The following is a 23,252-nucleotide window of genomic DNA, read 5'->3' as shown; positions in this document are numbered from 1 at the left end:
ATATAGGGACAAAGACTAAACTTGAAAAAGCCCTGCCCATGGCAATGACCTTGAGAGAGGATATATCACTATCTCTAATAGCTTTTTTTTGGCATATTACTACTCCATTAACGACCAATTAGCAGTTCTAGTAAATAAAGTAGACAGATGACTTCCATCTCCCAGCCATCTTACATTAACTTCATCCCTAGACTTATCTCCCAGCCTGTTGCCTTTCCCTACACTGTCTCCCAGCCTGTTGCCTTTCCCTAGACCAACTCCCAGCCTGTTGCCTTTCCCTACACTGTCTCCCAGCCTGTTGCCTTTCCCTAGACCAACTCCCAGCCTGTTGCCCTTCCCTACACTGTCTCCCAGCCTGTTGCCCTTTCCTACACTGTCTCCCAGCCTGTTGCCCTTCCCTACACTGTCTCCCAGCCTGTTGCCCTTCCCTACACTGTGTCCCAGCCTGTTGCCTTTCCTTACACTCTCTCCTAGCCTGTTGCCTTTCCCTAGACTACCTCCCAGCCTGTAACCCATCTCTAGACTATCTCCCTGCCTTTAGAACATCTCTAGACTATCTCCCAGCCTGTAGCCCATCTCTTGACTATCTCCCAGCCTGTAGCCCATTTTTAGACTATCTCCCAGCCTTTAGAACATCTCTAGACTATCTCCCAGCCTGTAGCCCATTTTTAGACTATCTCCCAGCCTTTAGAACATCTCTAGACTATCTCCCAGCCTGTAGCCCATTTTTAGACTATCTCCCAGCCTTTAGAACATCTCTAGACTATCTCCCAGTCTGTTGCCTTAGCAGGATTATCAGTATAAGGTTCACATTTTTTTTGTTACCACTATTTTGTAATCATTTATACGTTTTGGTAAATAAACCACTTATATACTTATTAACTTCAATCAAACAGCTGTAGCTGTGAATTAAGAAATTGTCCTGGTCAGTGGCCCTTCGATGACATGCCCCTCATCAGTTACATAATAGGTCTGGTGAATTTTTGCAAGCCTCATTTCCTGTAAATTGTCTAGTTCAATCATTTCTTTCTCTCTATAAAAACTGAAGGCTGACTATCATTTTAAATATTTAAACATAACTTAGAAACATTCAGCAAACTTTTTGGGGGGGTCTAATCTAGTCTAACATACCTCTCTTTACTTATTGTTGCCAACAAAATATGGAGTATTTACTGTTATAGTACTGTTGTATTTATTGTGGCACATGAATAATTTGACAGAATGATAATTTAGGACATATCAGGTGTACAGGGGTTGTTTTCAACTTTCTCTCTTTGTCACATGATACCTGGGATGAGTCATGTGACCAACCCAGGACTTCACACTGGTGAACAAGTTCACAGGTGTGGATAACAGCTTTAGCTCCTGCTTTCATTCAATATTAACTGTGTTTAATGTCTCAAAAAATGACAATGTCGCTTATTCTGATATCTATCAATAAATACTCACACAAGATTGATATTAGATTCACGTCCAACGACAGGAAGCATTGGAAATATTGCCATTACAGAACATGACAAGAACCAACCAAGGACCACTGTCTGTAAAATAACAAATAGTTCAAAAGTTCAAAAAGATTGGAAAGAAATGTGAGTAAGACTTTCACTCTCTGTAATTCATGTCAAATGTTTATTTGATGAAATATGACAAATGTTTTCACTATAGGAAGGTAATCAGGTATTAAAACTGATCATCATCTTCAAGTTATGTACTTGTCTGAATGAAGATCTCTTTGGTTTCCCAAAGTATTAAAGGAGTTTTTCACCAACAATATAATTTATAGTACAAGGTATGTAAATCTCTGTAAATTTTACCAGATTAATTACCCCACTGTTCCTGGGGTGTCAAACTTTTAAGGAGATCTACTACAATATGCCACTTTTTGAAAATCTTGTCAGTTTTACAACATTTGTATTTTGTAATAATGGGTTAAGAACAGGGTCACAGCACTTGTTTCCATGGTAACGATACATATATAGAGGTAACCAAACTCATAGAATTGTGCTTGCTCAAGTAATATTGTAAAATGGAATACAATATGGCAAATGTTGATTAATTTTGATATTTTGCCAATGAAGTTGATGTAAGAATTTATAATATATATACTTATTTGTCGACTTTCATGGCAACATACATTTTAGTATATAGATTTGAAGAGCACAGGCAAGGTGAAAGTCAACAACTGAATGTCCACAAATTTGTATCTATAGTCTTGTCAATTTTATGAAATTTTGTACTTATAAGGTTTGTTTTTTTCTGTGTGGAATTAATGTAAAGAAATCGATAGGTCATCATACTCATTTTCAAATTACAGCTGAGAAAATATGTACTGGTGGAAAGATAGACCATGTTACATGACGGTTAAAGTGGTTTTGTTATGAAGCAAGGTTCAGTCCAACCACAAAGTGATGATACATAGTATAAGTGTGTCTTCAAGAAAGTAAATGGGTTTATTAGTTGGCAAGACGTTGGCTTCTACAGATGTCACTTCAATTAATGAAATATAAAGACTTTAACTTATATCTGATATCCGAAGAAGTTCTGTCTAGCTAACTAACAAATCTGAAGATTAAAAGCTATTTTATATAAATTTTGTGAACATACACACACACACACACACACATGCATTCACACATGTCACACACATACATGCATGCAAGCATGCACATACATGCATGCATGCACAAATGCAAACACACACTTACACACACACACACACACACACACACACACACACACACATACACACACATACTTTAATACAAACACACACACACACACACACACACACACACACACAAACACACACACACACCATGAAAGATAAATGAATAAATGTTTACTCAAACATTCTTGAAGATCCCTATCTATAAAAACATTCAAGAACAACATAACATTTTATGAAAATTGCAAATAAAGACATTTTACCTTCTCTGAGTGTCTCAGAGGTGTCAGTAGAGGAAAGAAAGCAATACCAAATAAACCAACAGACAATAATTCTCTATGGAAGAAACTGAGCACAAGAATCTCAATTATGAGTCCACACAGACAGAAGTAACCAATCAGCTTCAAGTACAAATGATTCTTGGACAAATAGTTGATGACATCAGAAATCACATGATACCTGTAATAAGAAAAATAAAAATGGTAAAACTCTCCCATTAATATTGATAGACAATATTATCATACACCCAGTATTGCTTACGATATAAATCAATTGAAATTGCAAGCATCAAACACATGTAATATTTTCCTGTATCACGTCCTGGCACACTTTGCCCAAATATGGTAAGTGGCATGCTCATCAATGTCTGTTTGCTCAGTGATTTGGCTTTGATTTTCCTCAATTAAATAACATTTCGCTATCAATTTATGTGTTTCAACTCTGTGCCACTACATAGGGTATATGATGAAGACTTTGATATGGCCTGAATATGAGTTTTGTGGACCTCTGTAGTATTGGCTTATTGGGCCTTCCTAAAGTCAGGTCCTAATTCTGCTGTACAAAATATTTTCACAAAACCCAAAATACATATATACCTATATACACATAGCATTGTAAGAAACATAATGAATTTGTATTACAGTACGGACCCTAAAATCAGTGCCTCCATCAACCAGAACTTGTTGAATTTGCATACGAAATATAATCATTAAATAAGATATGTTATGAAATAACATTGGGTGATTGCTGTGACTGAGAAACCTAGCTTATTCCTTGATACTGAATATTTAATGAGCATTACCATATATAGGTATTGAGATAAATCAAACTAAAATGATGTTGGATTGAAAACCAAGCTAGTCTAGTTCCTAAATGATATCGTTATGATTTACACTTCCACTCACAGTATAGTCAAAGTTGTTACTCTAGAAGTTCTGAGATGCATGACATGTAATTTAAAATTCATCCACAGCCACTCACACAGTCATTAACATCATGTCTTTGTTAATCAATCACAAAATTCCAACCAATGACACAGTCCCTGATAAAGTTAGTGTTTATTGGGGTAGTTATGTAATGTCCAAATATGGTATATTTGTCAGCTCAGGATGCTACTTATACACTGTTTACATCACTTTAACAGTTGGGGTTCACTGATTGGCTGATTCACTTTTTGTGCTGATTTAGGGATTTTGACCAGACATGGTTTAGTTAGAAACCACATTGGTATCCAGACAAAAACCAAGCTATCACTCCTATGGATAAAATCATCCACTGATTAACAGGTCCAATGTCTCTTTATAAGTGACAGAATTTCAATAAGTTTTACTTTACTATATCTTTGGTTGTTGATGAAAAAAAAATGTCCCAGTTGTAGCCATTGGAATTTTAGTCAGGTAGATGAAACTTAATAGGAAATATAGTTTGTTGAGAACAAGTGATGGATTTTATCAACGCCATCACCTCGTTTTTAAAATGATCTATAGAAACAGCATCCATGGGAATGAAAACCTCAGAAAGGTATCATAACCTACACTTTAAGATGGCTATGGTATTATAATAGAACCTGGAGTGACCAGTAGTAACCTACATACCTACATAACACTCTGACTGGGACCAGTAAGCTATTTTAGTGTACAGTCATGCTATTTTAGTGGCAGAGTCTGAGAGCCTCATTCAAGGAGTTAAGAATAGCAACATCAGTTGACCATCTGTGACTTCACAATGTCTCCTACTAATATGAGGGTAGATTGATCCCAGTAGGTCATTTTTACCATGTGGTAGTCAATTCTCAAGGACAAATTAATGGTGCTATTAACCTTTCAATTTAAGTTTACTGGGCCTTATCCTTTATTTCTGGACGCACCGTTATGGTTCAAACACTTTTAAGACAGAATGCACCTCAGGGCTCAATTTCCATTTAAAGATATTTATATCTCTCTAAAGTTTATCATACAAAAGCTTTTTCCCTGGACATTTTGAAATAACAAAAAGAAATTAGTGACTCATCATCTTGTTTGCAAGGAAACCAATTTGTAAAATTTACCAAACAGTTAACGTAAAATGGCCATTTTGGATTTTAAAATGAGTTAATGTTCAAGATCATTGTGACTTCTATACCAACAATTTGCATTCAAAAAACTGAAGGAAAACGAAATGGAAATCAAATTTTTTTTGTTTGACAATAACAGCAAATGATTAAAGTGGCCCTATGGATGAGGATTGGGTACTTATTTTGGATTTTTAATTTATAAAACAATTTTATCATTGGTTCCTACTTGAAAAATTAATGTGAAACAACACATTCAAAATATTTGGTTGTAACTCAATAAATTGCAGAAGATTGATAAATATGTAAAATCTTTGTAATTGTATGTACAATAACAAACTTTTTACACACTTCAGCTTTTTGCACTGAATTGAGCTTCAAACACAGACTTGGTTGTTGTTTCACATTGATTTTTCAAATAGGGAGCAATGATAAAACTGTTTTGTGAATTAAAAATCCAAAATAAGTACCCAATCTTCATCCATATGGCCACTTTAAGACTCTTATTTCCAAAGTTCAGTCTATGTTTAATAAGTTTATAATCTATTTTGTAATTGAGATGGAAATTATTCATTATCATTTTTAGTTGTGTTAACAAAATGCTTTTATTAAAGCTACATTGGCTGTCACTAAAACATTTTTTTTATAAAATGTGTTGTTAGATAGACTAACTTACTCGTAATATTGTACACTCTGAATAGTATTGCATCCCCTATGGGTAAACATATTTTTTGTGGCTGTATACATGATATACTAGTAGTACAATAAATCCAATTGAATTAATTTTTGGGTCCACACCCTAAAATCAGCTCCCTCAACAACAATCATAATTTCAACCTCTTTCTGTACTGTTTATGGATAATATCAACCACTGATTAACATGTGCAATGTCTAGCTATTGATATTAACAATTTTCTGGGAATGTATTGTTGTGTCTGAATGAAAAATGATACTCCGGTTACAACTAGTACAGTTCGAACATGGTGACAGATTCAAAACTAAGCTTTCGTTCAAGACTTAAATTTAACACTACACTGCATGCATATAATATTGACACTAATTAACAGATACAATGTCTTTTTATAAATAATTGACTAATATTTAGTAAATATAGCTTTGGTCAAAATGCTCCAGATGTAGCTAGTGTAGAATTCTGACTCTTTATGAAATATAATTGATTACATAATATTTTATGTATGAGATCTGAATTATTATTATTATTATCCAATCAAATGAATATACATGTATTAAAATATACCATGATAGTAAATTATATCATGTATTAGAAAAGAATTTCACAATCCTATGCATGAACTATGATCTGTATATAATATTATGTATACAACCATGTATGCATGCACGCACGCACATGCGCGCATGCGCACGCGTACACACACACACACACACACACACACACACACACACACACACACACAAGGAGACCAGTCAACGATACATTTAATGGGAGTTTTATAGCACGGTCCACATGTCACTTCTGTATAAATTTTGATCGATTCCAGCTCTGTACTGATAAATGAAAATGAATGAATTCGCAAGGTATCCCTTTCCTCTGACTGAAAATGAGTGCCTACTGTGAAAAAGTGATGATGATCAGTGTTGATAAATTAACAATTAAAGTACATTATACAGTAATGTTTTCCCAGTATCCCCTCTGAGGACCATATTAATGTATTTTTGGTATATATAATACTTCACTAAATTCTAAAATAACTTATATAAAAAATGTGTAAAAAAGTTTGTTATTGTATGTACAATAACAAATATTTTACACATTTAGTAATCTTTTGCAATTTATTGAGTTACAAACACAGACTTGGTCTATGTTGTTTCACATTGATTTTTCAAGTAGGAAGCCACGATAAAATTGTTTTATAAATTAAAAATCCAAAAGAAATACCAAATCCTCATCCACATGTCCATTTTAATGTTTACTTTTTAGATATGTACACCATTTCAATTTAACCATACGGTTTTGTTGCGTCTTCATCCAATGACTATCACAAGTAGACAAGATGTGAAAAAAAGTTCGAAATCAGAGGTGAATTACTTACTGTTTTGTTGCTTGATTCCATAGAACGACAGGCATAAGACAGTAGATGTAATACATAATTGGAGACTTCTGTAGAGTGAGGAGTGTTGTAACAACTACAGTGATAGCGATAAAGACTATGTTTATCCTGCGTTCACGGATAAATGCTGAATCATTTAGTTTATCAATCTTGAGTCTTTTCTGACAGATGTTAGTATGGTGCCTCAGTAGAATCTGTAGGATATAGGCAATCCAGCCAAGGTAGCCTACTACTATACTTGTCCTGTAAGTCATAGTGACAAATAGGTATTACAATCAAATCACCGACAAAAGAACTGTTTACACAGTCATCGCTGTGTCTCTGAAGGAAATAAACTCTTAGGAGTCATGAATATTCAGTGTCCATCTAATAAATATTCATGTCTGTTAAGACACATATTAAAGGCAATGGTGTTCCACTGATAGAACAATAGAGTTTCAATTTGGTGTTTCTTGGTATTAAACAGAGTGAAAATTACATGATGTAAAATCACGAAATGATTCTCGAGAACGCAAAGTTTCTGAAAATCTCTTTATTTCCTGGAGTGGCGTTTCCCCTTTTAAAACTAACTAAGATAGGAGTAGGGATGGTTCACCACTTTTAAATGGACACAAGCTGAGTTCAAACGATATTTGATGAGTGAAAGTACTTGCATAAAAGCACTAAGTATAGCGTTATGAATGTAGATGCATGCGTTGATAGAATTGAAATTGGTGTCATTAGCACAATTGATAGCATAATAATGGTACCCTTAACACATTTTAGTGAATGCATAATAAATCATGTCATTTAATCTTTTTATGTATTACTATTATTCCTAAATATCGGCTTGAGTTCTACCAATTAAATGCAATTGTTAAATATGTATTAGAATACAATATGTACCTTTCAAAGTACATCAAAAAAATGTATTCTCCCAAAACAAATTAACTCAGCTTTTGCCCCCATAACAAATACAATGGGTTCAAGAAAATAAAATACAAATTGTTGCCAGCAAAATTTATGACACTGTAGCTATGTTATCATTCATTAGCAACAAATTTGTATTTCAAACATAACATGTGATTTGGAAAATTTACCGTTTGCAATTTCTAATTTTAAAGAAATGAAGAGAGATTGCATCAAAATGAAATTAACAAACCTACCCAAGAAAGAATCTATCATACTTCTGGTAGTAATTGAGTCCTTCAATGGCATGTTCTAGTAACTGATGTGTTAAATCAATCTATGCATTAAAGAAAAACAGAAATATTCAGAACAAATCTGACTATAGTGGCATTACTATGGTCAAATGATAATGTTACATTACATATATTCATGGTTGAACAATGAATATTCATGAAGGAAATAGGCACTTAGGAGTCATTAATACAATGTATTCCTTGTTCCACCATGAATATATTATTTCTGCTGACTCCCACGATGCAATGGCCCAGCACAAGATTATCTGGATGTTTATCTGAAATTGCGATTGTAAGTGATGTAAAAATCATGAAATGAACCCATAGTTTATGCAAATCTCTTTATTTCCTGGCATGGAATTCCCCTGTATTAAGTCTGCTTATTTAACTGACACAAATCAGCATCAGAATGGAATCACAATCACTGGTAAATACTGAATAACCATGGGAAATAAATACAGATTTAGTTAGTGTGGATCAATACCTGTTACAAAAATGATATCTCAAACAGGAAACCAAGACAGAAATATAAAAAAAATAATAATTCCCTTTTCATATGGAGGAATGTATGTACAAATTTTTATGATATTTCCCTTCATTATTTCTCATGTTTCAAGGCGTGATGAATAAAACATATTTCAACCGTTATCATTGGATTAATATCTTTCATTATATCTTTTTTTCATACTCACAGCGTCATGGTAGTCTTTCTGGTTGATTAGACGTCTTATTTTTCTAAACAAATCAGCCTTAGCACTCGCTATCAGAGGTTTGAATGGTGTGAAAAACATTGATAAAGTCGTACTTTCCATATGAGCTTCTTTCACCTGTGAAAACAATAACAAAATCTTTTGAGAGGACAAACCCCACATGTACACCAAACCAATAATAATATATTTATAATATTATTATTGATAACAAGAAATAAAAACAAACTTGGTATAGTTTTTGGTATAGTTTTCCTTATGTCTAAGTGCTGTGAATGTGCATTAAAGTTTTCATTATTCACACCTTTCATCTTGCTAACAAAACATTTTTTTTCTGTTGAAAGTAAAAAGAAAGCTTTTCAAGTTCAACATGATGACTTATTCATAGCCCTTACCTTGCTCGTGAGATAAAGAAATGTACTCATTTTCCATGGAAACACCTTTCTTTCATTTCAAATATTATTAGTTTCATGCCATTTTAAAATTCTACACAAAATTTTGTATAAAGACAGTAGAAATAAAAATGTTCAAAAATTTGCATTGTTATTTTTGGCTCAGATATTTTTCACTTTCCTGTGGATATCCAATCATTACGATAGATTCCAGTAAACTCTAGTCGATCTATTATACTTTGCTCACCTCATATTGCGCAATCATCTGTAAGGCATTAGTTAGTAAGCTTTCAGCTTTGTACAGATCACTGTTGTTTAAATAATCTAGTGGTAAAACACCGACGGAATTACGAGGGAAGGGTAGTCCAATCAACGATGACATCAACGGTGCTATGTCTGCCTGACTCACATCACATCTCTTTATGTGTGGTAACTTCCAATCTAAGAACAACACAGATAAAGGGGCAAGTCAAAAACCACAGGATGAAGTTATGCTAATGAAGGCATAATTATTACCTTTGTTAACCATGGCAGAAGTTGGTGGCAGCCTTATATGTCCCAGCTGGAATCAGAAGGATTAGTTAGTTATTAGTTGTAAATAGTATTATTACGAGTGAGGGTGCTAACGTGGTTAAGTACAGGTATGGTTTTAAGCATACTGTAAACCTGGAAATATTTGCAAAACAAATTTCGGTTCTTTTGATGGAAAACAAAAGCAGAAAAATAAGTAGTGACTAAAATGCTTTCTTATACATAAACAAAATTCTTGTGTACAGATTTTTTATACGAGCTGAAGACTTGTAAGCACCATCCAAGAGATTGTAAACACCTATCCTGGGTACACCAACCATTGGTAACTTGTCGATGTGTCCAGATCGCAGTTTAAAAATACTAGCCTAAGATAAGTTCTACAATACTGGTATCTCTACATACCCTTTTGGAAACCATCTTCATGATCATCAGGTGTACCTGGTTGTGCTTTGTTGACACCAGCACCCCAAGCTACTAGGGGTGTAAGAGTTTCATGGGGGTGCCCAGCACCATGTGAACCTGGGAGACAAACAAAATATCACAGGCTAAAATTATCTATGAAACATGGTGAGTTTAAATAAAAAAACACTCCAATGCGCTGTAGATGTTGAGAGGTTTCCTGTTTTCTTATCATTTATAACTCTTTCTTTTTTTTGTGAATGTCAAACTACAGCGAAAGTCAAAAGACAGTGACAAACTAAGAGTGATTGAGAGACAGAGCCAAGTTGAGACAAACTGATAAAGACAGGTGGAAAGATAAATGGAAAGGCAAAGAGAAAGAGAAAGAGAAAGACAGAGAGAGACAGAGACAGCGACAGATGAGACAGGGAAGAGCAAAGACAATGTATAAAAGTGTACTTTGGCATCCATATAGGGTACAAGTCAACAAGTACCAACAACCATAAAAATATCAGGGAATGTATTTCTTTGTTCATAGTTCAGAGTGAGTATAAAGTGAGTGTCAACAAGACAAAAGTGGAAGTCATCTTCTACACTATTGATTTCACAAAAAAACCCTGGCCATTATTGCATAATTGACAATCTGTAGGATGTTTACAACCATTTTTTATACCCATTTATTGTTTTGTTATACATATCATATGTAAACAAACTGTTTCTTACCCCAATTAGTCATTCCATGATCTGCAGTAAACACATAAGCTGTTTGACCATCATGGTCAAAATAGTCTTCGATAAGTTGTACAGTTTCTTCAATTCCTTTATCAACTATCTGAATATTTTGTAAATATTCCTCAGAGAATGGTTTGTGTGCATGTCCATTAGTGTCAATACCCAGCAAGTGTAAGAACAGTACAATCTTTTCAGATTCTAGTTGACTCTTCAAACTCTTGTTGCTCTTGGCATCTTTCAGCATTTTCTACACACATATGAAAGAGTGAATGAAATTTATTTCCCTAGATAACAACAATAAGCTACGCTTTCAAAGAACACATATATGATACAAATATACAAAATGAAAACAAAAGAAATAGACAATTGTTATCTGATGTGGACCATGGAAATAATTCAGCGGAAGTAGTCTTGTCCATGGCCCATACATTTGTCATATCGATAATGGGACATAACAAACCTTCAAAAGAAAAGTAAAACAAATGTACTTACAGCATGCACAGACACACACAAACACACATGCTCGCACAACACACACACACACACACACACACACACACACACACACACACACAGATATATGCATACACCTCTATATACATAACTCAATAATGTAATGTGCTGAAAATGTGAGAGCAATAAAGAAAATATAGAAATGGAAATATTATGGTAAATGTATGGATCTAAAATGACGTGACACGCCCCTTTTATCACTCAAATTTTCCTTTTCCCACAATGCAATGTTGTAATATAACTCCCTGTCACATGCTAGCTTTACTTAATTTTCACCAAAAAATTTTCTGTCCATCATTCTTAAAGTGGTCATATGGATGAGGACTGGGTATTTTATTTTGGATTTTTACTTTATAAAACCATTTTATCATATAGCTTCCTACTTGAGCAAACAATGTGAAACAACATATGCCAAGTCCTTATTTGTAACTCAGTTAATATCAAAAGAGTAATAAATATGTAAAAAGTTTGTTATTGTATGTAAAATAACAAACTTCTTTTACATATTTCTTTAGCTTTTTGCAATGTATTGAGTTACAAACACAAAGTTGGTCAATGTTGTTTCACATTGATTTTTCAAGTAGGAAGCCATGATAAAATTGTTTTATAAATTCAAAATTCAAAATGACTACCCAATCCTCATCCACTTAATTACATATTAGTGTACCAAACTTTGACAATATTGGCAATTACCTCAAGTAGATTGGTTTGTGTAAAACTTTTAGCTTTATCTAACAATTCTAGTTGATGTGAAGGTGAACAACTAACCTCGACTTGATCAAAGACCCATAGGTCCAGTTTAGCTAAATCACTGCCAGCAAAATCTTCACTTTCAGCTGGGTATGTTTTTGTAAAGACATGATCTTTAGCAGAACCTGGTAGAATGAAAAAAACAAATACTTGGTGTTAAAGAATTTACAAGGACAATGTTTTCCTGCAGATCATGGTGTACTGTTACATAAAATAGGCTACTATCAAATGTAATACTTTTACTACTGTAACAAAAATGAAAATTTTAACCCAAGAACTTCTCATGATAGTTTGTATATGGTGAGAGTCCTTAGCTGTGTTCACATTATCATTTTTATGCCAGTGATAAAATGATGATAATCGAACTGTAATGTTGTGGGTATGGTTTGACAGAAGGAATACTTTCACCAAGTTTTCCTAGATTTGAATTCTGTAAATGATAGTCTATACATTATGTAACTTGATAAAAAATCACTTATTGAAATTACAAGACAAGAGAAATATTGGTTCATCATACCAGTACTACAAAATCTGTGGTAGAAATTAAGAAATTATGTTGTTTATCCAATATTAAACTTTTGATCTTGCCTCTAAGCCTTAACTATATACAATGTAAATAGAAAATGGTATACATACCTTTTGCAAACATTGGAACAATATCAGGACTTCCCCATGACCAGGTGTATCTACTTTGATTTAACACTGAATCAAACTCCACTGGATTCTCTTTCCAGCCTTTAACAAAGATATATAAAGAATTAAAATATATATGGTCCAGCTAATTACCAATACATCTGTCAATAGCTATGGAATGAATACATATCTTTTAATTCAATTAACACAATAACCATGTCAAAGCAAAATTAAGCATATTCAAAAGTTTTTATTAATTTATTCATACATAGTGGGGTGGGAGTAAGATTTTATTGATTTCTTATATTTATTTGACCATAACCTTCAAAAAAAAAGATATAAAAAATCTTGGGAGGTTGAACTTCATTTAATGCCTACTTCAGCAACTCTGAAGTGGCCAAAAAGGCATATAGTTGAGAATTGGATATCTATTTTGGATTTTATGAATGAAACAACTTTTATACTAAGTTTTTGAACTCGAGAAATGAATGTGAAAGAACAAAAATCAAGTCTGTGTTTGCAAAGTTTAGCTCATTAATTGCTAAAAAACCTGAAAAATGTGCAAGAAGTGTGTTATTGTACATACATACAGGAAGTGTTTTGTTAACAAACTGGTAAATGCAACTGACAGGCCTTAGAAATCACATGGATTTAAAAATTCTATTTCACCATAAAGTAATCATGGACTGTTCGTATGGGATGAAGATTCTCTCCTAGAGGCTCATACAGCCATATTGTACATTGCTTTCTGAGAGTTACTGTGCTTAGAGGGTTTTATATTATCGTAGTTAGCTTTCTGAGGGTTACAGTACAATATACCTGTACTTTATAAATAACTTCTTGTTTATAATGGTAATGCTATTGTTAAAGACAGATAGATCTATTATGACCAACCTTTGGTTATTGCACTAACATCCTCATAAAAGCCAGCAATTAAAGCCACATGACCAGTTCGTGATTCAGTGGGTACTCTGGTATGGGATATTCCCCATGTACCTTCATTTAAGATAATATTCCTAGAAATAGAAAAAAATATTGTATATCATAACGAAATGCTCTCCCTATTCAAGGTTAAAAGTGTAGTGAAGTGCCTTCTTATTGAAAGTTTAAATTATAGGTGTGAAAATGAGCTGTCTGGCAGAGTTATAGAAAATTTGGTCCACAACAAAAGAATGATAGTATGTCACATGCTTAAGGCTCTAGTGAGATGATAGCATTTATGAGGTCAAAGAATCTAGAATTGAAATTCTGGCCTTGAAGTTGAAAGCACTTCTGATAAATCGAATGTCAAAATGTTATCAAAACATTAACCCAACTTAGGTGTACAAAATGTGTGGTGCTGATTACACTCAATTTTAAAATAGGCTGGGTAGGTAGATTTTTTATTTTATTTTATTATATTTTTTTCCATGTGTGAGTGTGTAGTTCAGGTTTTCCATTGTTTTCCATATGGTCTCTATGTTGTTTATTTCTTCCTATCAGATGTACAGCCATTACAGATTGGAAGAATAGTTTTATATTGTCTTTTTAAGTTGATGTCAGTTTCCGCACCCACTATTTCTTTACGTGACTTCACGATTTTCGCAATTTTATTATTATTTTTCTCGAATACGTAAAAAAAGTTTAGTGTTGGCGTGAAAAACTAGGTGGAGTCAGGTAACTGGAACCAAACAACTTTTTTTATTTGGCCTTAAATCCCAATGTTTTAAATTCCAGTTATCTTCCACAGTGTTAATTATTATCACATAGGATAATTCTATTCATTTTGAAATTCAATTTTCAGTGGTCCACATGGATCATTTACTACCAAACTAGAGAAAGCAACAAAGTTTAATTTCGGCTGTGTGATGTTTTACTTCTCACATGACATTTTTTTTTTTACAAATTACACACGCAAAATATAGACAAATGATATAAATTGTAAAGATTATATTTAATTTCACAGTATTGTGTTTGAATCTTCCTTTTCTCATCAAACATAGTCAGATAAAATGTATCTTTTGATGTGATTGCGCAATATCAGTGTCTATATTTTGGTTAATAAATTTTGTTATTCATAACAAAAAAACCTTGTGTGAGACACAAAAGACATCGTGACACCTTATTGAAACACTATGCTCTCCCTAGTTTGGTAGTAATCTGTATGGCTTGGATATGGGTTTTGTTGAGATTTCTAAAAAATAATGTATACACATTGGAGGGAAAGCTTTGTAAACAAATTGACTCTATACTGATAATGATTTACATTTGGACCAGTAATATCTTGATGTGGACCACAAAGATCCAAAAACAGGTGGTACACATGGACTACATACTAAGAAGATAATAGGTAAATTTCAAACCATGGTTTCTCACCTGAGATATGGTGATCTGGTCTCACCAGTTTGATCGAGTTCATAAAATTTATCAGCTCTTAGTCCATCACCAACAAACAGAACAAGTCTTTTAGCTGGTGCTGACAGTGGAGTTGTATGTGGAGGCATACCATGTACCAATGGTGATGTAAAATAAATATGGAATATAGAAGAGAAGAATACTACATGCACCAGTAAACCTACTACTATGAGCTGCCAATTCATCCTGCCTGAAACAAACAACAAAAACAGAAAAACATATCTTTAGTACAGTATATGAAAGCATTTATTTCATCTATCTGTGTTGTGTCTTTTCAACTTTGTACATTGAATATATTGTTATAATTTATTCATATGACTTATGAGAATAAAGTATTATTATAGTAGTAGTAGTAGTTGTCAGTGTCCATGCAGTTAAACCATTTACCTATGGTTGTGGTTTTATTAAAATTGCCATGCTGTAAGTAAGAGTGTCATTCAGTTTGACTTTACTGAACAAAGTGGGTTTTCCCTGAGCACTCCATTTTCCTATTGCATTAACTCAGAACCCGTGTGGAATGGCCTTACTGGACTTCTTACGAGACAAGAGTGTACATGTATGCTTAAAGAACTTTCCAATCTAATATAATAAAACTTGTAAAGGCTATTTATTATAACTCCTTCTAGCCTCCAGATTTTAATGTCAAATTAATAGAAACTATGCAAATGTTATCCCCCCCCCCCTTCTAACTTCACTTTCTTCTGACATCTTTGGTTTTGGCTTTCGTCTTACATTTTCTAGTATTTGAGAAAGCTATAAGTTAATACAGCACTATTATAAATTTGAGATTTGTTCATCATTAAATACAGTGACATTGTATCTAGGATTTTACTTGCACTTTGCCATGGAGTAAAAGTGAACACATATTCCAATAATGTACAAGTAATAGTACTTAAAATCTGATTTGTATATATTTTGATAAATTCACATGATGGTATCAGGATAATATGGTCAAAAAATACAAACCAAGAGTTTTACCAATTTTCAACTTAAACTTAAGAGGTTATGTAATATCAGTATTATGCTTAAAGCAAATTCATATTCTTAAATGTACTAAAACATGAACATTCTATAACTAAAAGGTAAATGTGTCTTGTAAGAACAATGATATATTTTCAATAAATGAATTGTTTCACTTGGTAACTAGTTTTTATATCATATATGTATATGGATGCTGATGGTATTATGATTAAACTATAGGGACGATCGTACAATGTCACACAAGCTCAACAAACAAATATTGTTCGTTCAGGTCAATACCCCCTCCCCCTCCCCCTAAACGAATGCTCACTAGTGTGACATTATACATTTATATATGATGTAAACTATGATGAGAACTGTTCAACTGTGGTGGTCATACCACTATGAGCGATGTAATGTTAAAACATGATTGTAAACACATTAAAGATCACTAAAATACTACCAGAAATCCAGTACCATATCTCATATTAAAAGTAAATTTTTTATCAATTTATCAACATCTTCAGTATACAAAATACAAAAATTGTTATCATTGAAGAAGTGAAGTTTGCCATCGAAATTTGGTTAGAAGTGTGAAATGAAGTTCAGCAATCCTAAACAAAGTGTGCTTATTGAGCTTGTGTGACATTGTGCGACTGTCCCTTAGTATATAATCTTTATACATGTACACACAGCCTATGGTAGCAATATCAATTCTCAAAAACTGTAACAGTTGCTATTAGATTGCTATCAAGTGAAATCTCTAAATCTCTAAAACACCACATAAAACTATTCTTCAATACTTTTTATTTACATTTGTCAGAAGGCAATACACGAGTATGTTATCATAAACTAAACCATATTTTCACCATCAATTACACTGACATTTTAATTTCAAGTTCATATGTATGATGGTTTCTTTCAACAAAGTGAAAGTTATGAAATGAGTTAGTACTATTAAGTGGATTGTTTATTATTAGTAGATCAATGTAAATTAATGATGGAAAAAAAAGACCGCGTCTCACATGTGTATTTCATACATGAATGTCAACAGATAGAGATAGCATAAATTATATTGTATTAGTTACTGTATTACAAGGCATGGGGACTGGATTCTGTTGTGAGATGTTTGGTCTATCAGTATTATCTTTTGTCTCATGTCAATCATGGACTGTTATAGCTACATATGTTTTATGCCACTAAATATATGTATAATTTTGAATCAATGCAATACCACTATATCGTTTACATTCAATGTGTGCCTGTGCATGTGTGAGTATGTATGTATGCTTGTATGAAGTGAATGTATGTATGTATGTATGTATGTATGTATGTATGTATGTATGTATGTATGTATGTATGTATGTATGTATGTATATGTATGTATGTATGTATGTATGTATGTATGTATATGTATGTATGTATGTATGTATGTATATGTATGTATGTATGTATGTATGTATGTATGTATGTACGTACGTACGTACGTACGTACGTACGTATGTATGTATGTGTGCTTGTGTGAAGTGAGTGTATGTATAATGTATGTACGTACGTACGTACGTACGTACGTACGTATGTGTGTGTGTGTATGTATATATGTATGTATGTACAGTGTGTGTGTGTATGTATGTATGTATGTATGTATATATGTACATACTGTGCGACTGTCCTCCAAGCCAATTTGACATGTCACTCACACACTGTAACACATCAATTTCTTGTGAGTAATCATAATTTAGTGTTCTCTAATACCCAACTACGGGATGACCCACCAAAAGTTGATATATCCCCATCCCTTTATTATGCAGTCACCCCCAAGAAAACCCCATCTTGTCATTTGACCCACAACAATGTCTTTCCTTAGAGCCTATAAAGGCACATTGTACCAGATGTATATGAACATTCACACAGACATACATACAACATCAGAGTTGCAGCCAGCCTTTTGAAAGAGTTGGACATAGTGTCACAAGACTTTCATTTTTCTGGGTCATCATAAATTTTTTTGGGGACATAATAAAAAAAGCGCTGATGGCATTGTAGTACAACTGTACAGTTTTTCCAAATATTTACCCACATGCCGATCCATGCTAGATATTTGCTATATGATTATGCAGTTGCCTATCCAACCCTGTTGTTATCTATGTACTATACGTGATCATTTGGCTGTTGCTATAGGCGGGGTCATATTGCTAAACATATTTGCATACAATTTTAGGGTGGGTCATCTATGACCCATCACTTCCATAATTGTGGGTCAGGTCCACAAAATGTGTGTCAAATGACCCAAAAAAACCCTCTGGCTGCAACACTGAATATATGTATACATCATCCATAAGATACCTTATCTCTCTATCTGAACTCAACAGGGTGTTTATGAATGTGTTTGGGATGATAGGAACATGTTTCTTGTTCTATTTGTTCATTAGATAAATTCTGCCAATCAGGTAGTTATGCTTCAAATGTGAATATGTTAGAAATTGTTAACTATATCTCACAACTGACTTTGTTCATCTATCAAAGTTAAGTTTAGTTACATTGGTTGGGTGGGATTGTAATCAATGTATCTAGGAAACTTGTAATTTAATTATTGCAACAGGGAAATAGTCTTCTTAAATACTGTGTGGTGAATGTTGTGTATGGTTACATATAACACTGTGTATAACTCCAATGCTTGGGTTGAGCTGAGGAACATTACTTGTATAATATAGAATAAAACAGCAGGGAAATAAAAACTAAGGAACAACATAAATTATTTGTACTTCTGATACTATGTGATAGCATGGAAGCATCACCTATGGCCACGGGTGATATTTCCATGAGTCCCTAATCCTGCCATGGATACAATGTATATCTTTACATGGACCTGAAGAGGGTTTTTAAAGTGCACGTTGACTATCAACTTTATTGACAAAAATTAAATAAGAATCGCGAAATGATTTTTAATGTACGATATCAAGTTTGATAGTGACTGGGTGACCGTTCATGGAGGGTGACAACGTCCATGGAAAGTATTACCGAGTTACTAATCCATCAATGCACCGTCGAAACGCACGGCAGAAAGCGTCGTCTGCAGTTTGTTTACAAATACAAAACAAAAATAAATATTAACTCGTTTCACCGTTTGTGTTTCAATTTGGAAGCTCAATTTCATTCGTGATAAACGACGAGCGTTTCTTAACTAACCGCCACAGTTATTAGGTCGTAACTAATTAAAAACATGGATTTCATTGGCAAAAACACATACCTAGCGCTCAAAGCTGCCTGCTCTCCGACTATGAATTTCAACATGGCCGTCGGTAATACGCCCCCATGCGGTATGATTTAGCAGAATGTGATTTTTAAATAATGACCCGTACATTTTTCTAAATTACTTTGGTGGCTTCAATACATCACAATTACTAAATAATTAGCAAGAGAATTGTTTTCTGCTTAAAAGAATATACGTTAATATAAGTTAATGCGAATTCATGTAATTTGGCACCTCGTAAGGGCACATGGGAAATTAACCCACGTGACCAGACATGATTCAATATGGAGGACGACTATAACAATCCCTTTTTGTCCGATATTCAACCGATCGAAGACAGTATTATAGAAAATTCAGAAATAATTGCAGAAGATGTAGAAGAACCAATTGCTAAAACAACCGTAGTAAACGATGAACATGTTTCTCTTGACCAAGTGGCAGCTAAACTATTGAAAGACCACTTCGTTTTGACAGCCCTTGAGTTGCATACGGAGCTTGTGGAAAGCGGACGAGAGCTGCCTCGACTGAGAGACTATTTTTCTAATCCGGGAAATTTCGAAAGGCAAGAGAAGGATTCGTCACCGCAGTTGTGTAAGTGTACGATCTCATTGAACCTTGAAAATTACCTACGGTGTTCATCGTTGGCGTTGTAGAAGGGTTATACGACGTGTGATTTGATTGATGTCCAATTTCGGTGACAGAGGGGCGTGTACATGTTGTACATTGCCACTGGTCTCAAAAACATGACATTATAAGATTATATTTATAAAGTAGCTGTGAATACCATTGTAACCCATATCACTTACAATTACAGCAAACAGTATATTGTCGTTTTGGCCAAGAGCTCGTGGACTTCAAAATTTATATATTCATAAATTTTGATTTCAACTTTCTCCTTGCCATCAACTGTACCCGAATGATGTTGAACTAATTAGTAATACTGGATATAAACAAAATATTGATAACACTATACAGTACTCCGTTGAACTTGAAGGGTCACCATGGGGTCATTTTCATAACAGCTCGTGGGCTGTACCATGGATCTATTATTGAGATAATAGATCCATGGCCATACGTTGTACGACACACAGTACTGGTTCAAGTAGTAGACCATATAAATGTGATATTATTAGATGTTTTAGCACTTATAATAACTTGCGTGGGCAAATCAGACACAAGGAGGATGTATATTCTTATGAAACATCATTTCTGCTTTCATCATCAAGAGTTACAGCAACCTTGGAATTGAGAAATAATTTTATTCTACAGCTTGTGAGCCTAAAAATGTCATTAAATCTGAAGTAACGATATAATAAGTATAGATATCAAATTTCAATGAAATACATTACAATTTATGCATTTATTAATTTTAGTTCAACATTTAGAATTCAAAATCAGATTTAAATTTATTTATTTTTATCTCCAATCTAAAGCATACAACTGTAGGTAAAGCATTTTCACCTTTGTTCTAGATTATATTTTAGCTAACTCCATCCAAACAGAAACTAAGGACGTAGACTTAGGGATTCAACATTGTGATGACTACCTTGGTAGAAGCAAATGATTAAAAAGAGCATCAACAATGAATCTTTGATTCTACTGAGGACCACCACGCTGTAACTATGACAACCATACATAGTGTGAACACTATAGTCCTGGAATGTTGAATTGGATCAAAATCAAATCAAAGTCGGTTCTTCTACTTTCACATGCACTAAACCTGTTTGATCTGATTTAGGTTGAATCATCAGTTCAAAACTACCTTTATAGAAGATGGTTTCAATCTGATTCAAAGTATTACAATTGGTTTGAAACAAATGCAAAAGTGAATCATTTCAAACTCAGTACTCTTGTGGGGATAGAAACCAGTTTTGAACTGATTTAACTTAATAGATTCAGTGTAAATCAGTTTCAGATCAATTCTGGAAGGGACAGGGCCTACTGTGTTAATAGCTTATTTATCAACCAATATGTGGTAACTGTGGGGACAGGGCCTACTCTGTTAATAGCTTATCAATTATTACACCTCACTGTTGCCATAGATGATGTCATTGGCTAGAACGGGGACACATGACATTCTACATGTAAAAAAAAGTGATGTTACCCAGTATGTTTTGATGTTGTCCTATAACGTCAAATCAAATGTGTGGTCATGCCTGTAATATTGATGATACCCTTGCCTTCCGCATGGAAATAATGAATATTACCGTCATGGCCACAGTCACTTGCAAACTAATATTCCATTGCAGGATGGTGATATTCTAGTCTAAGATGATCATAATACAAAATAATGACGTTATTATAGGTATTTACGATATTCAAAAAATGCCTTTACCGGTGAGTGTTTTGGATAAGAGAGAAGTTGAGAAACAGCGAAAGTTACAAGCTAATACAGCGGAGGTACACGACAATTTCAACAATCCGATGTAATTCTGAAATCAACAATTATAACCAAAACATCACCACCCATGGCAGTCTTAGGAAACACTTTACCCTTCCTGAAAACTAATCTACAACAACATTGATCCAAAATGAGTTTTTGAACACGTTTCCGAAGCAATACCTCCACATTTTGAACAAACCGCCTTTCTCATGGTGATCAGAACAGTTCTTTTTTTGGGGGGCCTTAGCTAAAGTTGTAGTGAAATTGGTTCATTTAAAGTGGTCATATGTATGAGGGTTGGGTAATTATTTTGGATTTTTAATTTATGAAATAATTTTATCATGGCGTCCTACTTGACAACATATGACAAGTCCTTGTTTGTTAGTCAATACATTGCATAAAATTAATTAATGTGCAAAATCATTATACCATGTATGAGCCATTTAGAACAAAAAATATGTGATATATATTCTGGTTGTTCTATGTCACGACAACGCATGTCTATGTCATTACAATGCGTGTCTACATCACTGGATCTGCCGTTTTCGAAATATAAGTCAAAATGTTCAAAATCAATATTACTTTCCCCAAATTTCCTGGCACTGGTATGATTATGTTCTTCTCCAATATTTTTCTTCATTCAGTAGGAAAATACTTGTGACCTAAGGGTTGTCACTACTCATCTATCACCTCCTAGTGACAAAGACCCCTTAGGTCACTCATATTTTCCTTGGCTGAATGAAGAAAAATTGTGGGGAATAACATCAAAATACTCCAGGATAGAAAAATACAGGAAGTTCAAATCGATGTTTCTGGAAGACTAGTGTATCAGCTTTATCAGCTGCTAATATAAATTGAGTGACTAAAAATTCTGTCACTTATTTAAATTTTAAATTTTTAGTTATAAGCAGAAATTATTGATATAATAAACATGATCCAACAACTGTTTTTCAAACTAGAATTGTAATCCTAAGTCTTAAAAGGTCTGTTTAGAAAAAGGATTGAAATTTAAAGTGTGAAAAACAGCTGCCTGGCAGAGCTATAAAAAAGTTAATCCTACATGTATGTAATACTTGGTTCCACTGATAAGATGATACTAATGTGAGAACCTGGGATTGAAACCTTGGCCTTTAGGCTTTATATATCAAGGCGCTGTAGAGACAGAGGGAACTATGCATACATGGCAAACAACTGTTTAGAGATAAATATATAATCTACATCATCATGTATATTTAGATCACCTTACCCCAACCAGCAGTTTTATTTTTAGTACTGTACCTGCCAATAAGTTGTTGGTATAACCATGCATTGATAAACAATTGTGTCAAATACATTAAAGT

General features: G+C 33.7%; 2 protein-coding genes across 2 annotated transcripts in view; one reads left to right on the top strand and one right to left on the bottom strand.

The window, feature by feature from the left end:
* LOC144437767 (GPI ethanolamine phosphate transferase 1-like) overlaps nt 1–15,501 on the bottom strand; it is a 50,983-nt gene extending 35,482 nt beyond the window's left edge. The window contains exons 1-12 of the mRNA XM_078126788.1: nt 15,278–15,501; nt 13,817–13,938; nt 12,926–13,024; nt 12,308–12,414; nt 11,018–11,273; nt 10,298–10,414; nt 9,612–9,805; nt 8,958–9,092; nt 8,230–8,309; nt 7,067–7,327; nt 2,929–3,124; nt 1,450–1,541 (exon numbers count right to left, since the gene is read on the bottom strand). Coding sequence (XP_077982914.1) covers nt 1,450–1,541; nt 2,929–3,124; nt 7,067–7,327; nt 8,230–8,309; nt 8,958–9,092; nt 9,612–9,805; nt 10,298–10,414; nt 11,018–11,273; nt 12,308–12,414; nt 12,926–13,024; nt 13,817–13,938; nt 15,278–15,501 — 1,883 coding nt within the window. The remainder of the gene's footprint in view (nt 1–1,449; nt 1,542–2,928; nt 3,125–7,066; nt 7,328–8,229; nt 8,310–8,957; nt 9,093–9,611; nt 9,806–10,297; nt 10,415–11,017; nt 11,274–12,307; nt 12,415–12,925; nt 13,025–13,816; nt 13,939–15,277) is intronic.
* Nucleotides 15,502–19,813: 4,312 nt separating this feature from the next.
* LOC144437160 (RAB11-binding protein RELCH homolog) overlaps nt 19,814–23,252 on the top strand; it is a 48,625-nt gene continuing 45,186 nt past the window's right edge. The window contains exon 1 of the mRNA XM_078126029.1: nt 19,814–20,120. Coding sequence (XP_077982155.1) covers nt 19,814–20,120 — 307 coding nt within the window. The remainder of the gene's footprint in view (nt 20,121–23,252) is intronic.

This window comes from Glandiceps talaboti, chromosome 7 (genome assembly GCF_964340395.1).
Source record: "Glandiceps talaboti chromosome 7, keGlaTala1.1, whole genome shotgun sequence".
NCBI lineage: Eukaryota > Metazoa > Hemichordata > Enteropneusta > Spengelidae > Glandiceps > Glandiceps talaboti.
This window is presented reverse-complemented; position numbering and strand designations above follow the sequence as displayed.